The sequence below is a fragment of the Medicago sativa genome, chromosome 4, assembly GCF_051527215.1.
Source record: "Medicago sativa cultivar Bolivia chromosome 4, Bolivia_mono, whole genome shotgun sequence".
In the NCBI taxonomy this organism is placed as follows: domain Eukaryota; kingdom Viridiplantae; phylum Streptophyta; class Magnoliopsida; order Fabales; family Fabaceae; genus Medicago; species Medicago sativa.
The window spans coordinates 68,320,705-68,334,814 of record NC_140752.1 but is presented as its reverse complement, the minus strand read 5'-3'; the positions used below and the strand labels follow the sequence as shown (position 1 = coordinate 68,334,814).

Here is a 14,110-nt window from a genome sequence, read left to right as displayed (position 1 = left end):
TTAGAGAATCCTTATCCAAAAATATAAATTTGGATTGACTAATATATAAATTTCATTTGTCTACATTTCTCTCTTTATGTCTCTTAATTTGTTTTTTCATACTTTACTCAAATACCTATTTTTTCGAAAAAGGATCCTCTAAATTTCATTTGTTTACCATTTTATCTATCTATCTATCAGTCTCTTGGTTTGCTTCTTCTTGCATCTAATTTTTCTCCATTTTAAACATCATTGTCTCTCGTATTATATCCAAAATTTGTCTAAACCCACTCTACATTTCCCATTTAAAAGAAATCTAAATCATATATTTTCACATATTCATTCAAGGCTGAAGTTACAATAACAATAGTGGTACTACTCAAAACCCTTTTTCAAATAACAATCCCTATTGTACAAAATTTCATGAAACACAGTCAGTAAAAATATTTCAAATCACACGACATTGTGAAATTCAAACCTATTTAATACTAACTACACACTTGATTTGTTATTTCACTTCTGCCAATCTACTAGATACAAAGTACAAATCACTTGCACAGTTTCTTTTGTTAATTTATTTTCAAAGAAGTGTACTCATTTATCTAATACTAGAGATTAATTAAGTTGTGACTTGTAGAGTGAGGTGGATTAGTGAGCATATGAACAACTTCCCTCATGGTAGGTCTTGCTGGTCCCATTTCTTTAACACACATCATAGCTATGTTGAACATGTAGATAACACTAGTCAAAGGGTATCCATTGAGTCGTGGGTCCACCACTGCTGACACTAATGCTTTATCCGACGGCTGATAAAGTTCTAATTCAGTTTTATTGATCCATCCAACGATGTCTACTCCATCTCCAAATTCACCAACTGGCTTCCTTCCTATAATCAGCTCCAATAACACCACTCCAAAGCTATACACATCACTTTTCTCATCCACTTTGAGAGTGTATGCATATTCTGCTCAACCATTCAACATTTCCATTATTAGAAACAAACTTAATCACATGACACTAATAAAATAAATAATATTGTTAGGTCATAATAAAATGTTAGTAAGTCTCGTAATCAGGGATGGACTTAGACTTTCGATATTGGTGTGGCTAAAATATCAAAGAAACAATATATATTAACAAAGCGAAATTACACATAAAGTACAATAGCAAAACGGTTTGGATGTGTTTTTTTTTTTACCAATGTGTCACAGGTTTGATTTAAAAAAAATTAGAACACGAGTGTTGAACCTAGGAGCCACACTATGCCTTATGGTGGTTCCGTTGAACCTAGAAGCCACATTATGTCTTATGGTGGGTCCGCCTCTGCTCGTAATCGTAAATACAACTTAGATGGTAAAAAACTAAATAAACATTTTATATGTTTGAGTGCATATTCAAACTTGTAATTTTCCACTACTCAACAAGTCGTTACTGTGTGTAAATTTCGTTGCTAGACTCGTAAAAATAAAGAAGGGAAGGAACTAACCTGGAGCGATGTAGCCGTAGGAGCCAGCAATAGAGGACATGGATTGAGAAGCACCTGGATCATACAAGAACTTAGCAAGTCCAAAATCAGCAACATGAGCCTCAAAATCAGCATCAAGCAAGATATTATTAGACTTAACATCCCTATGAATGATAAGAGGTGAACAATCATGGTGCAAATAGCAAAGTCCCTTGGCAGCTTCCACAGCAATTTTGTACCTCATTTCCCAACTCAAATGACAACCTTTTGCACCATGAAGCCACTCACCTAAACTACCATTAGGCATGTACTCATACAGCAACAAATTTGTATCCTTATTTGAAACATATCCCAAAAGCCTCATTATGTTTCTGTGTCTAATCCTTCCCAATGTTTCTATCTCAGCTTTGAATCCATAATCGTTTCTACCACTTCCTTGTCCAACTAAACGCTTTATCGCAACATCTGTTCCGTTTGCCATGGACCCTCTGTAGACAATCCCAGCTCCTCCTTTTCCTATTATGTTCTCTTCTTTCAGACACTCCACTACTTCCTCCGCTCTGAATTCCAACTTCTGAAACGCTGTTAGCTTCCATGCTTTTGCCATGTGACGCTTCCTCTTCCTCATCATGTGCAATGTTACAATTACCATTAAAACCGCTGTGGCGAAGACGATTGCTATGACGATGGCTTTCTCCTTTGCATGGCTTTTTCTCGAAGGATAGAGCAATGAAGAACATGTTGTTTGGTGTGGGAAACATAGGCTAGGGTTTCCGGCAAATGACCGGTCGTTGAAGACCAAAAACTGACCACCAGTGGGGACAATTCCAATGAAATTGTTGTAAGATAAATCCAGCGTCGTTAGACTCGTCATGAATCTAATCTCATCGGGGATTTGCCCCGATATGCTATTATGCGAAACATTCAAAATGCTTAGCACCTTCAGATTCTTCATCCCTTTGGGAACCTCACCAGTAAGCATGTTTCGGCTGAAGTCAACTGCGGTCAGTGAACTACATTGAGTAACCGTCTTTGGAATTCCACCGGTGAGATTGTTGCCACTTATGTTGATTCTTGTCAACACCGGTAAAGCAAAGATCTCTGCCGGAATTTCTCCGACAAACTGATTGGCGTCGAGTAACAGCGTCTGCAATGATCGGAGATTCTTCATGGACGCCGGAATCCTCCCGGTAAATAAATTGTTAGAAAGAGCGAGAGTCCCGAGAGAATTGCCAGAAATCTCCGTTGGTAGTTGCCCGTTAAAACGGTTATTTCCAAGCTCCATTATCTGTACAGAAGGCAACTGAAAAATCCCTGGTGGGACCGGACCGTCCAAGTAGTTATTAGCGACTCTGATTTTTTCAAGTGACTTACACGCGCCGATTCCGTTAGGTATTGGACCGCGGAAGAAGTTGTCAGTAACGAGAAACGTTTTCAACTTCTTCGATTTGCATAACTCTGTTGGGATCAATCCGGTGAGGTGATTCTTCGTAACGTCAAAGTATATGAACTTTCCATTTGAACCGAGATTCTGAGGCAATATAAAAGAGAAATTGTTTTCCCAAACCTGAAGTGTTTCGAGGTTAGGAAGATCGCCGATGAACGCTGGAATTGAACCGCGAAGCTTGTTCTGGAAGAAATTGATGAGAGTGAGATTTTTCAGCTTTGAGAAGGTTTCTGGAATCTCCCCTGAGAGTCCGTTGATGGAGAGATCCAACGACATGAGACTTCGCATTGAAGAGAGTTCGGGTGGAATTGTTCCGGTGAGGTTGTTCATTTGCAAAAACAAGGAGTCGAGGTTTTCTAAATTTCCAAGACTCGGTGGAATTTCTCCGGTCAGGTTAGCATTAGAAATTTCAAGATATTGGAGAGATTTTATTAAACCTAACTCCGGTGGAATTCCACCGGAGTAAGCATTATCGTAACCTAAACGGAGTTCCTTCAGCGTCTTTAACTTCGACAAACTCTTAGGAATCTTCCCTGTTAAACTGTTATAATTCAGCCTTAAAATCTCCAACTTCTGAAACTCCGAGTAACTCTCCGGTATTGTACCGGAGAAAAAGTTTCCAGCAAGATTTAAGTGCTTGAGTTCCATCAGGCTAACGATTTCCTCTGGAAGAGGACCTTCGAAATTATTGTCATAAGCATCTAGAGCCTCAAGTTTCTTCATTTCGAAAGTGATGTTACCGGGGAAGTTACCGGAGAAGAGGTTGTGAGAGATGTTGAGGATTCTAAGAGAAGTAAGTTTGGATAACTCAGTTGGAAGCTCGCCGGTGAGATTGTCCATAGTGATGGTAAGGCTCTCGAGCATGTTCAACTCTCCGATCTCCTTGGAAAGTTGTCCGAAGAGTGGAACTTGCGTCACGTTCAAAGCAATCACTCGTTGATCTTCGTCGCATTTTACACCGGAAAATGAACAGTGAGCTGAAGCAGAAGTTGAAAATTTCCAGTCTTTGAGTGCATCATCTGTGGATTTCTCTCCTTTCATTGATTTTTTTAGCTTTAGCAACGCATCAAGATCATTATTTAATGAAGAACACGTTGTAAATAACATGCACAATAATAGCAAATAACATGTGATGCTTTTCATCTTTCTTTTTGCTTAGTTTTGTACCTATGAATTGGTTTGCAATGTTTGCATTGGGTGTATTTAATTTCTCTTTTTGGTACCACACTCACACTACATGCAGTGATTGCATTCTGTATTTATAATAATAAGTACGATTATAGTTAATTTAATTGATGTTATCTTATTGGTTAACATATGGTAGAGTGGAGTATAATCTTTGTGTAATATCCTATTTCCCACTAGTTAAGTCCACGAGTAGACTTAATTTACTTTTGTGACAAAGATGCAATTCTTTGTTAAAGACACACTTTGGAATGAAACCAAAGTTGATTTATGTATTTTTCCAAATTAAAAATAGAAAATTGGGAGAAAAAAAGGTGTTTTACGTGGAAGAATTGGAACTTTGTATTTGAGAAAGTTGTTGCTCGTGAAAAGGTGAAGGCATTGATTCTATGTTTCAAGTTATTTCCACCCTCATCCACTAGATATTGCAGAATCGTATTCTATGTTTGGTTAAAGTGTATTATGCATTAGTAAAATTTTAAATTGTTTTTATGCGTATATGGTTCTGTCCCAAACATTTCCAAGTTTAATGTAAATAATCTTTTTGGTTTATACTACTATACTAGAGTGATTAGATTTAGATGTAAATCACATGAGTTATGTAAAATGAAAAATGTTTTTGAAATGTTTGTGTAAAGTTTTTTGGCCTAGTTATATAGAGCATTCATTTCAGTCTAACAATGAACTCGTGGTTATAGCTAGAAATCACTGATTGTTGCTATGATTGATGATTTTTTGTGCACAATATTCTCTACATTTGACAAAGACATCAATGGTCCATTTGTGGTTGTGGAGTGTGGACTCTAGGAATTAAAAAAAGGTGTAAGACTAGAATAACAATCATCTTTACTTATTTGACTGTTGGCATCGAAGTAAAATGCATGTTCAAATTTCGTTCAACTAAACAAAATTCAGTACCTGAATTTAGGGTAACACCTATTGCATCACTATCTTGAACGTGCTCTCTGTTTTCTAGTGACAGATGAATGCTCGTGCTATTAAGATTAAAGTCGTACAGTGTACCTAAAAGTGCAAACTAACAAGTTTAACACTTCAAATTTGAATTTTACTTTAAAAAAAAAAAACGATTCAAACTTGACTAATTTATTTTACATAAAAAATAAAATAACCCAACAGTTTAATCTTGACTCGTTAAAAAAAAATACAAGTAGAGGTAAGAAAAGAAAAAAATACTAGTAGAAAATAAAGACTTAATTTGGTATTTTGTCTCTTGGTCAAACAAAAGAGCAATGATGGTTGTATACTCTATATCCATATATGGGGTACACCTATTTGACACCCCACCATTTGTCGTGGTTGATGGTGGTTATGACGGAGTCTAGCGATTCTAAAGAGGTCGACGGCAGGGCTCTAACAACTCACGGTGGTTTGGCAGAGCTTCAACAACCCTTTCGATGGTTGATGGTGGAGCCCAGGTAACTCGCAATTGTTGGTGAAGCTGTGACGGCCCATGATTGTTGGTGGCGAAGTTCACAAGTGCGAAGAGAATGACATATGTCTTGAAGAAGAAAAAAAAAACATGATGGAAGAGTAAAATAGCAATGAAATTTCATTCTTTTATGTCATAAATCATGTAAGAAATGAATAGTATTAGTGTGAATAGAACTATAGTGAATAGTATTATGAGCGAATAGTAGTAGGGTCTTTAGGCTTATAAATAAAGGCTTCTACGAGAGTAGAAAGCAAGCTGTAGGAAAAAAACTATAGTGAATAGTAATATGAGCGAATAGTAGTAAGGTCCTTAGACCTATAAATAAACGATTCTACGAAAGTAGAAAGCAAGTACTAAGAAAACATTTGTATTATGAAGTTTCTCTAAGAACGTTTCATTCTCTAGAGAATGTGTGCAAATAAGCCGACTACGCGACTTCACTTAAACCTCATCCTTGTTTGGTGTCCAAAAGTATTTTGTCTAGTGTTTATTTGTGTATTAAAAAATTTACTTTTAGTTTCAAAATTTTAAATGTTACACTTTTTTACTGAAATTTTTAAATGTTACATCAGTTTGACACTCATAGCACCATCATCGGAAGCTAGATGCACCACTGTTTATCAGTTATCATGACCCCATAACATCACTCTGCTACCCTCCATAATCAGCATCGTCTGCCCCGGATTTCCATTCCAACATAACACCATTTTGGAAGCCCTACACTTAACTCGTCATATAAGGGAACAAATATAATTTTTTGTGTGAAAGGGATCAAATATCTTATTAGGTCAAAAAATTAATAATAAGGGAAGAAAAATATTACTATTATTTTAAAAAATATACCGTATAAATGTGTCATGTTTATCTAGAAGAGCATATAGAAAAAATTATTTACAAGAACATGAACATACAAAAAGAGAATATATGTAGCTTTATTTTTTATTTTTTTAACAAGTGTGAATATTGCAAAGAGAAGGTATTTAATTTACTTCCCAATCAATAATTTTGTCATGAAATAGTAGGTCAAGATTCTCACATAGCAATGCTTCCAAAATGGATTCGCGTTATTCTTTCAACATTTCTTTCATAGTTTTTTTGGAATTGGGATCCACATCCACTAATAATGGATGGGTGGTATGTTTCAAAAAAATGTTCTATATTGTCGTTTGTCAACCCCTCTAATGATGGTGAGTAGTGACAACTAAGTGTACGTGAAGCGACTAAAATTATCTTCCATTATTGGCCCTTAAATTTTTCTTGGTCTTTTACAATGGCAGACAGTTTATATTCTCTATGGCAAGCCCCTGTACTTAGCTACAATGGCGGATCTACTCATAAGCTATTGTGTGATTTCCCCAACACATTATTTTTCCTTTTATATACTTTTCAACATTTTGGTTCCCATATACAAAAATGGATGTTGTCCCCACCCATTTTTCAATTCTCTTTCACATATTCTCTCATTGTTTTCTCTCTTGCAATGCAGTGTAGAGCAGTAACAGTAACTACTGTCCTTGGATGTTGATGAAGCCTACATCGTTGTGTAATTCTCGGAAGAGCAAGGACAATAACTATAACGCAGCTCGTTAGAGCAAAAGGCAAAACCGAGATTTTGACACTTCTTTAAAATGATCTTGTTAATAATCAAGCAAAGTGTGTGTTCAAGTGAGAAATTATTCCTTATGTCGAGGAGAAGTATAAAGACACAACAATTACAGAAATAATTTCTGTAATTTCTGCATAGTATCCTATCCATGTTTTGAGCACTACTTTATCGGTATTTTTTTATCTAAGAAATTTTTGAACAGATAATCTCACATAAATTACTCATTTTTACCATGTTTATGACCTCTTTTGTGCATTATGTCGACATGATGGAACCACTCTAAAGTGTGGATCACGTTTGTTCCGGCAGTTGACCTCTATAAACCACAAATAGCATAACATAATCATTTTGTAATTAGATTGATTCAGTTCAGATAAAAATGTCCTACTTTAGCCAATAACCACTTAGTTTCTACTAAAGCCACATTTGATGATACCCACTTGGGTTGATCTAGTGTGTTGGTTTGAGACTCACTCAAAGTCTCATGTTCGATTCTTTTCGGTATCAATTTTGATAGGTTAGTTTGACTTCTTAAAAAAAAAACACATTTGATGAAGAAATATAACATCATAAAGGTTTAAAGGAACTATATTAAAAATAATTACAAACACCCTTCAAATGAATAGCAAATAACCCAATTAGTTCTAATATACGCCACGTCATAAAATATGTCTCGCATTAGCCAATAACCACTTAGTTTCTAGTTCTATTATAAGCCAATATATCTTACATTAGCCAAAAACCACTTAGTTTCTAGTACTACTATAAGTCACATTTGGTGAAGAAATATACACCAGTCTCTAATTCAGGTCCTTACATCTGATTTCGTAATGACTCTAAAATATGCAGTCTAAAAAACTCACTCTTAATTATGCAGTCTAAAAAACTCAGTTGGGTTGGTCTAATTGTGTGCCAATTTCCATAAGAAACTTTGCTCTATCTCTAAATGGAGGAGTCCCCACCACTGAGCTCTATCTCTAAATGGAGGAGTCCCCACCACTGAACAATGGGATTCAACCTCTCAGATTAATCGGTCATACCGAATTCAAATAAATAAATGCAGTCTTGGTTACATGATTTTTGAAGTAAATTTTCAATCTCAGATAAAGTTGTAGTGAAGCTTCAACCCGTTAAAATAAATTCCATTGTCTTGAGTGATTAGTCTCTCTCACTTAAGAAACAAGTGGTGCTTACAAAAAAATACCACTTTGAACCGTGTCATTTCATTGAATGAATCTCTCCCTTTGGAGGAGAAAAGGAAAACCAATGTTAATGGTGTCCACATTTGTGAAGTAATACATGTGGCACAAGGGAAAAAAATACTTAAATATTATCCAGTCATTTTTTTGCAAAAGTGGATCTGAGATGGGGACTAAATAGAACAAAGCATATGGCGAAACCTATTTCCATTCACAAACATAATTAATTATATATAATTAAACCATATATTATCCACTGAAGTCAGGAAAAACAAAACTTATCCCATTAAATAAATAAGGATTCATAGAGACCTACAAATTGCATTAACATGAAAAGCAAATAAAACATCGAAACAACTACTACTGAGCTCCAGAAGTATACAAAAATGGTTACCAGTCACCGTATTGATTAGCTGATACATATATTTCGCTCTAGTCGGCTCTTTTCTTCTTTTTATCTTTCTTTTTGCTCGGCGGCATCTCAGCAGAGTCTTCCTCCTCTGCCTGCTTCTTCCTCTTTTTCTTCTTTTCTCCTCCATTCGAAGTATGGTCTCCATTCTGCACCTCTGCCTTTTCAGTAGATTCCTTCTTTTTCTTCTTCTTTTCTTTCTTAACAACTTCCTCTTCTGGTTCCTCAACAACATCTTCAACCACCTCTTCCTTTTTCTCCTTTTTCTTCTTTTCTTTCTTTTCCTTCTTTTCTTTCTTTTTGTCAGTAACAGGAGGCTCTGGTGTATCTTCATCCATTGCAGAATTAGACTTTGGTTCAATAACTGAATCGGCTGCAGTATTATATGTCTACAAAGAAAAGATCAATCAGCACATAACAAAACCAATAGAAAATTAAATAACACCAAATGAAGCTAATAATATACCTTAGCTGGAGTTATCAGTCCTCCGGCTCCTTTCTTTCTATCCTTGTCATATGCTTCGATCTTGGGCTTCCCTTTAGCAGAACCGGCAAAGCGGCCTAGTTCTTTGCCTTCAAGGTTCCTCAAACGTGCTTCAAGCTGCACAAAAACTTGTGTAAATAAAATCTGATATAGAAATCATATGACATATAACTAACAGAATAACAAGTACCTTAGCTCTGTTTTCCAATCCCATGGTGTTATCTTGCCCGTCACCCAGTGCATCACACCTGATAGCCAAAGCAGTCTTTGCAGCAAGTGACCGAGAAATTTTCCCCTTGAACTTTGGAGCGGCCTGACCAATCAAGGATGCATGGTAAATGAGACCATACTTTGGAGTAGCATGCTTAGTCTTCAGTGCTCTAAAAAGAGCTTTCTCGGCACCAAGAATCTGCACGGTACTACCAGGCTGCTTTGCAAGATTTATTAAGCTTCCTCCATGGGCAATGAGGCGAGCACCAACAAGCTCCCCAACCATAGCAGTCAAATTGGGTGCAATGGTGTTCATCCTACTCTTGAGATAATCATAGAGTTGAGCTCTGTATTCTGATAGAGACAAAACCTGATCACAGAGCTCTCTAATATTTGACAAATCAAGCTCACCAATTTCAGTTCCCATTGATATCACTGAAGCTTCCTTCACCTCTGCCTCAACCTCCTCTGACAAAATCTGAAATTCATTTCAGGATAAAAGATAAATATTCAAATAAAAAGCATCAGTGAATAAACATGAAACTAAATATTATTTGTCTCAAGAAACAACAATTTTCAATTATGTTAGTTAAACAAAGAGTAAATATTGGTATCTAGTATGCAATGAGTAAATTAATTGGCAGCAGGTCATTGAAAATCGTAACTCTACCTCAGAGAAATCAAGCTTTGCAGCATTAATGCGATCACCCATCAACTTGACAGACCTTGCATATTGGATGTTGTCAACTATGATTTTGGTAAGTTCTGGAAAATGCCAACCATACCATTCACGAACCCTCATGGCATACGTGTTCAGCTCTTTATCAAGATCATCAAGCAAACCAATAGCCTGAACGATCATAGTATCCACCTAATAAAAAGCATCATAAAGTCAGGAAATAGTTATTCAAAAAGTATTTACCAGCTAGCTGAAGAAGAAAAAAGTTAACTTTGCATCAGTCAAAAATTACCACCATACAAACAAATCACAACAAAATTGGAAATTTAAGGAGAATTAATAACTATACAATTCCATATGCATATTTGCCTAGAAATGTTAAAAGATTCAGCTTACACCTCAAGAACATTGAATTGTAAGTCTTAAGCTACTATTTCGGTTACCATTTACTCTGGCACATTAGAAAGCAGCTGGTTAAAACACCTTACCACCATTAGAACGTTAGTTAAGGTCCCGAATAAAACTGTCTTTATGATACACATAATTAAAGAGTTGGACCTAACACTACGGGGATATAGTCTTCTTTGTATCACAGCTGGTCATATTAGACAGTATCTAAAGATAACTCTCTCTAAATATATATATCCAGGTTAAAAAATGATAAAATCTGATTATCAGATTTCAGTCTTTCTCCCTCTATTCTCCTATCCCTCGCTGCATTATTTCACTTTGATAAGGCATCAAAACCTTCTGGTTTTAATGGTCTCCTAAACTCATACTCCTGCACCGCCACAACCAACTGTTCGGTGAAAAATACTCCCTCCGTCCCTTAATGTAACCACCCATTTGATTTTATTTTTGTCCCTAAATGTAACCCCCTTTTCAAATTACTAGATGCATTTATTACTTTTTTCCTAAACATACCCCTAATTAATACTACTAACTTGTCTTGAAATATGAATAGTCAAATTTAATACACATACTAACAAAGGACAATTTGGTAATATTAATACACAAAAGAGACACATTAATTACACTGACAACTTTTCTTAAGAAATGTGAAAAATGCAAAGGGGGGTTACATTAAGGGACGGAGGGAGTATAACACAATTTGAACATAACAAATCAATACCAGAGCTCCACCTTCATTTTTAGTTAACTTACAACATGTTTTGTTCTGTCACAATTACCGAACAGTTGATTTTTAGTTAACTTACAATATGTTTGTAAGAAAAAAACACAAAACATCATCATGCAATCTTAAGAATAAAGGAACAACAGTATGATGTCTTTATTTTAAATCAAACAATAACCATATTTGTGCCTAACTTCTTTGATGACTAGCAAAGCAGAATATGGACATTAACGTGAGAAAAATTAAAGTGGCTTCAATATATTGATCAGGTTGAAAACATAGTACAACAACGGTGAGAAAGAACTACTACTTATATGTTCAAAGTCAACAACAACAAAATACCTTGTCAGCGCTAAACTTCAGCTTGTATCTGGATAAGCTATGAGACAAACCCAAGCTCATAGGGGCCATGTCTTGAACAGCTAGACCTGCTATGAGTTCATTCAATTGATATCTTACACCTCTCATCAACTCCATAACAGCATTGTTATGAACACAATCAATTTTCTGAAATTCAACCGATAAAAAATTAGCTATTTGATATATATGTAAACTATCATAATTTTGTTTAAGAGTAACTTAGGTAGCATACCAATTTCTCCTTAATAATATTCCCAAGCTTTGACTCAGCAACACCTAACGTTTCATTTTCACAATGAACACGTAGAAACTTGCGCAGACCCTTGCTAGCTTTGCCATCAATTAGCAAAGTAGCTGCCTCTAGAGCTTCGGAAGTATTCGCAAATTTGTTAAAAGCTTTCAATTTGACCACCTAAATTTGATTATTTAGTGTTAGCTTTAAATGTTCAAGAAACACAAAAATATAGATGCATGTAAATAAATTGAGTATTGAGTATATTTTCGCCATTATCATATTGCTGAGAGAAGCAAACATGAAATTGAGAGGATAAGGGTGTGGGAAATATGCAGAGTAGTACCTTTCTAGCAGCATCTGCAGTGGTAAACTCGTTCTGTAAATCCTGTATAAAGAAGTTGGTAAAATATAAATTGGTTAGGCCGAAGACAAAGTATAAATACAGTGGTTAAATGAAACACAGTTGACAGTACATAACGCTTCACCGGATTGAGAACTCCTATACATTTTGAATTTGAAAAACTATCTTGAAATGAAAAGAAAAAATGGTTTGTTATGACAATGAAAAACGAGTAGATTCTGCACTTCCTTAGTGGTATTAAACACAGTGGTAATCAATACATATAAAATAAATTTTAAATGAAAAATGTACATTTTAGAGATCATACAGATGATACTAGACACAAGCATTTAAACAATTACAATTTAAAAAAAATGCTGCAAAAATATTCTCTAGAAATAAAAACAAAAATTATATGCATTTTTTAAAACAGAAAAACAAGTTATGAAGATAATCACCTCAACTTTAGAAAGCTTTCCTTCATCAAGCACTTTGAAAATAGCAAACCCGGCCGGTGTTTCAAACAGTAGAAGCATTTTATCACCTTAAATAAATAAACCTGAAAAAACAAAGCAATAAAACATCATATGAATATTAGTCACAAAACAAAAAACATCGTGTTACAAAAGACACAAATAACTCTAAAACAGTAAGCACTACCCAGTTACAAGCAAACACCAAAAAACGTTGACTTTGCCAACACCCAGAAAACAGACACAATGGGAAAAAAACAGCACAGCACAATCTGAAGCAAGAGTGTTTTTTCATTTCTAATAAAAATACGAAATTTGAAAGAGTCTCCTCAGTTCAGGTCTCCAATAATTTTCTTCCGCACAGAAACATCTCAGAAGAACGAAAGTTATATCATTTTGTTCATCATCGGAGACTAATATTATTAACAGTTACCAAACCCATAACCTATAAAACACTCACAATAACCCTCTAACAAATCAGTAGCAAAAAATGTACGATTTAGGAAAATAGAAACCTAAAAAACTAAATTGGAACAAAAACATTGATAAAATTCGAAATCAGCGCAAGAGATAGTAAATAGGTCAAAGTTTGAAGCTTTAAGAAAGCGAGAAGCGTTCACCTTAAGTTGAGAAGAGTGTTGCGGCGTGAAAAGGTGGTTGAATCAGGTACAAATTCGAATTTGGGGATTTCCGTGGTGAAGCTTAAACCCTAAATTAGGGTTTGGTGAAGATACAGTCTACAACTCAGAGAAGGAGGCGCTGGTTTAGGGTTCTATATATATATAAATAGAGAAAATATGAACTGTTTTTAATGGGCCATCACTGTCATGTAAGCCCAATTAATTCCGAAAATTTCTTTTTAAGCCCCTCATATCTCGATTGAAGGGGATGACAACTGCTTTTTTGACATTAAGAAGTTCCTAATAATACAAGTAAATTACTAAAATACCCCCCAGTGGTAGTTAACTACCGTTGGGTTATAACTAGAAACCCAGCGGCAGTTAACTGCCGTTGGGTTTTTTGGTCTTTTACTTGTGTTGCTAAGACATATCAAATGTCAGAAAAGCAATCGTCGAAGGGGATAATTGTTCTTTGGTGAATGTTATAACCAATAAATCTAATATTTGTTTGAAAGAGATTAATTTTTGTTTTAGAGATTAATGTTATGACCAAGAAATGAAATATTTGTAATTTTTGCATCTTAAAGAGCCTTGCAAGTCAACCCAAAAAATCAAACTAATCAAATACAAGAAGGAACTAGCCACACACAGTTTCAGAACAACTGAGCTACCCAATTTAAGTATATTTCAAAATCTAAGTTCCTACCCGTTATCTAAATGGAACCTGAATTTGGGATAAAAACTCAAACAAAGTATATTCAATGATTTTTCCACCGAAATTCCATTACCAACCTTTAGCCTTTGACAAAACATAAAAGTTTTATGAATTTA

General features: G+C 35.2%; 2 protein-coding genes and 1 pseudogene across 2 annotated transcripts; all 3 read right to left on the bottom strand.

The window, feature by feature from the left end:
• Nucleotides 1-283: 283 nt before the first annotated feature.
• On the bottom strand, nucleotides 284-4,123 carry CLV1 (Leucine-rich receptor-like protein kinase family protein). Its single transcript, XM_085702594.1, has 2 exons — nucleotides 1,466-4,123; nucleotides 284-943 (listed from the first exon to the last, which is right to left on the bottom strand). The coding sequence occupies exons 1-2, from the start codon at nucleotides 4,032-4,034 to the stop codon at nucleotides 588-590; spliced, it is 2,925 nt and encodes a 974-aa protein (XP_085558720.1). The 5' UTR covers nucleotides 4,035-4,123; the 3' UTR covers nucleotides 284-587.
• Nucleotides 4,124-8,538: 4,415 nt separating this feature from the next.
• On the bottom strand, nucleotides 8,539-13,405 carry LOC146931110 (putative nucleolar protein 5-1). Its single transcript, XM_085702592.1, has 9 exons — nucleotides 13,280-13,405; nucleotides 12,645-12,745; nucleotides 12,190-12,231; nucleotides 11,844-12,023; nucleotides 11,594-11,758; nucleotides 10,108-10,308; nucleotides 9,418-9,915; nucleotides 9,210-9,344; nucleotides 8,539-9,132 (listed from the first exon to the last, which is right to left on the bottom strand). Exons 2-9 carry the CDS (start codon nucleotides 12,720-12,722, stop codon nucleotides 8,767-8,769), a joined length of 1,665 nt encoding a protein of 554 aa, XP_085558718.1. The 5' UTR covers nucleotides 12,723-12,745; nucleotides 13,280-13,405; the 3' UTR covers nucleotides 8,539-8,766.
• On the bottom strand, nucleotides 12,983-13,073 carry LOC146931111 (small nucleolar RNA Z159/U59; annotated as a pseudogene).
• Nucleotides 13,406-14,110: the final 705 nt, after the last annotated feature.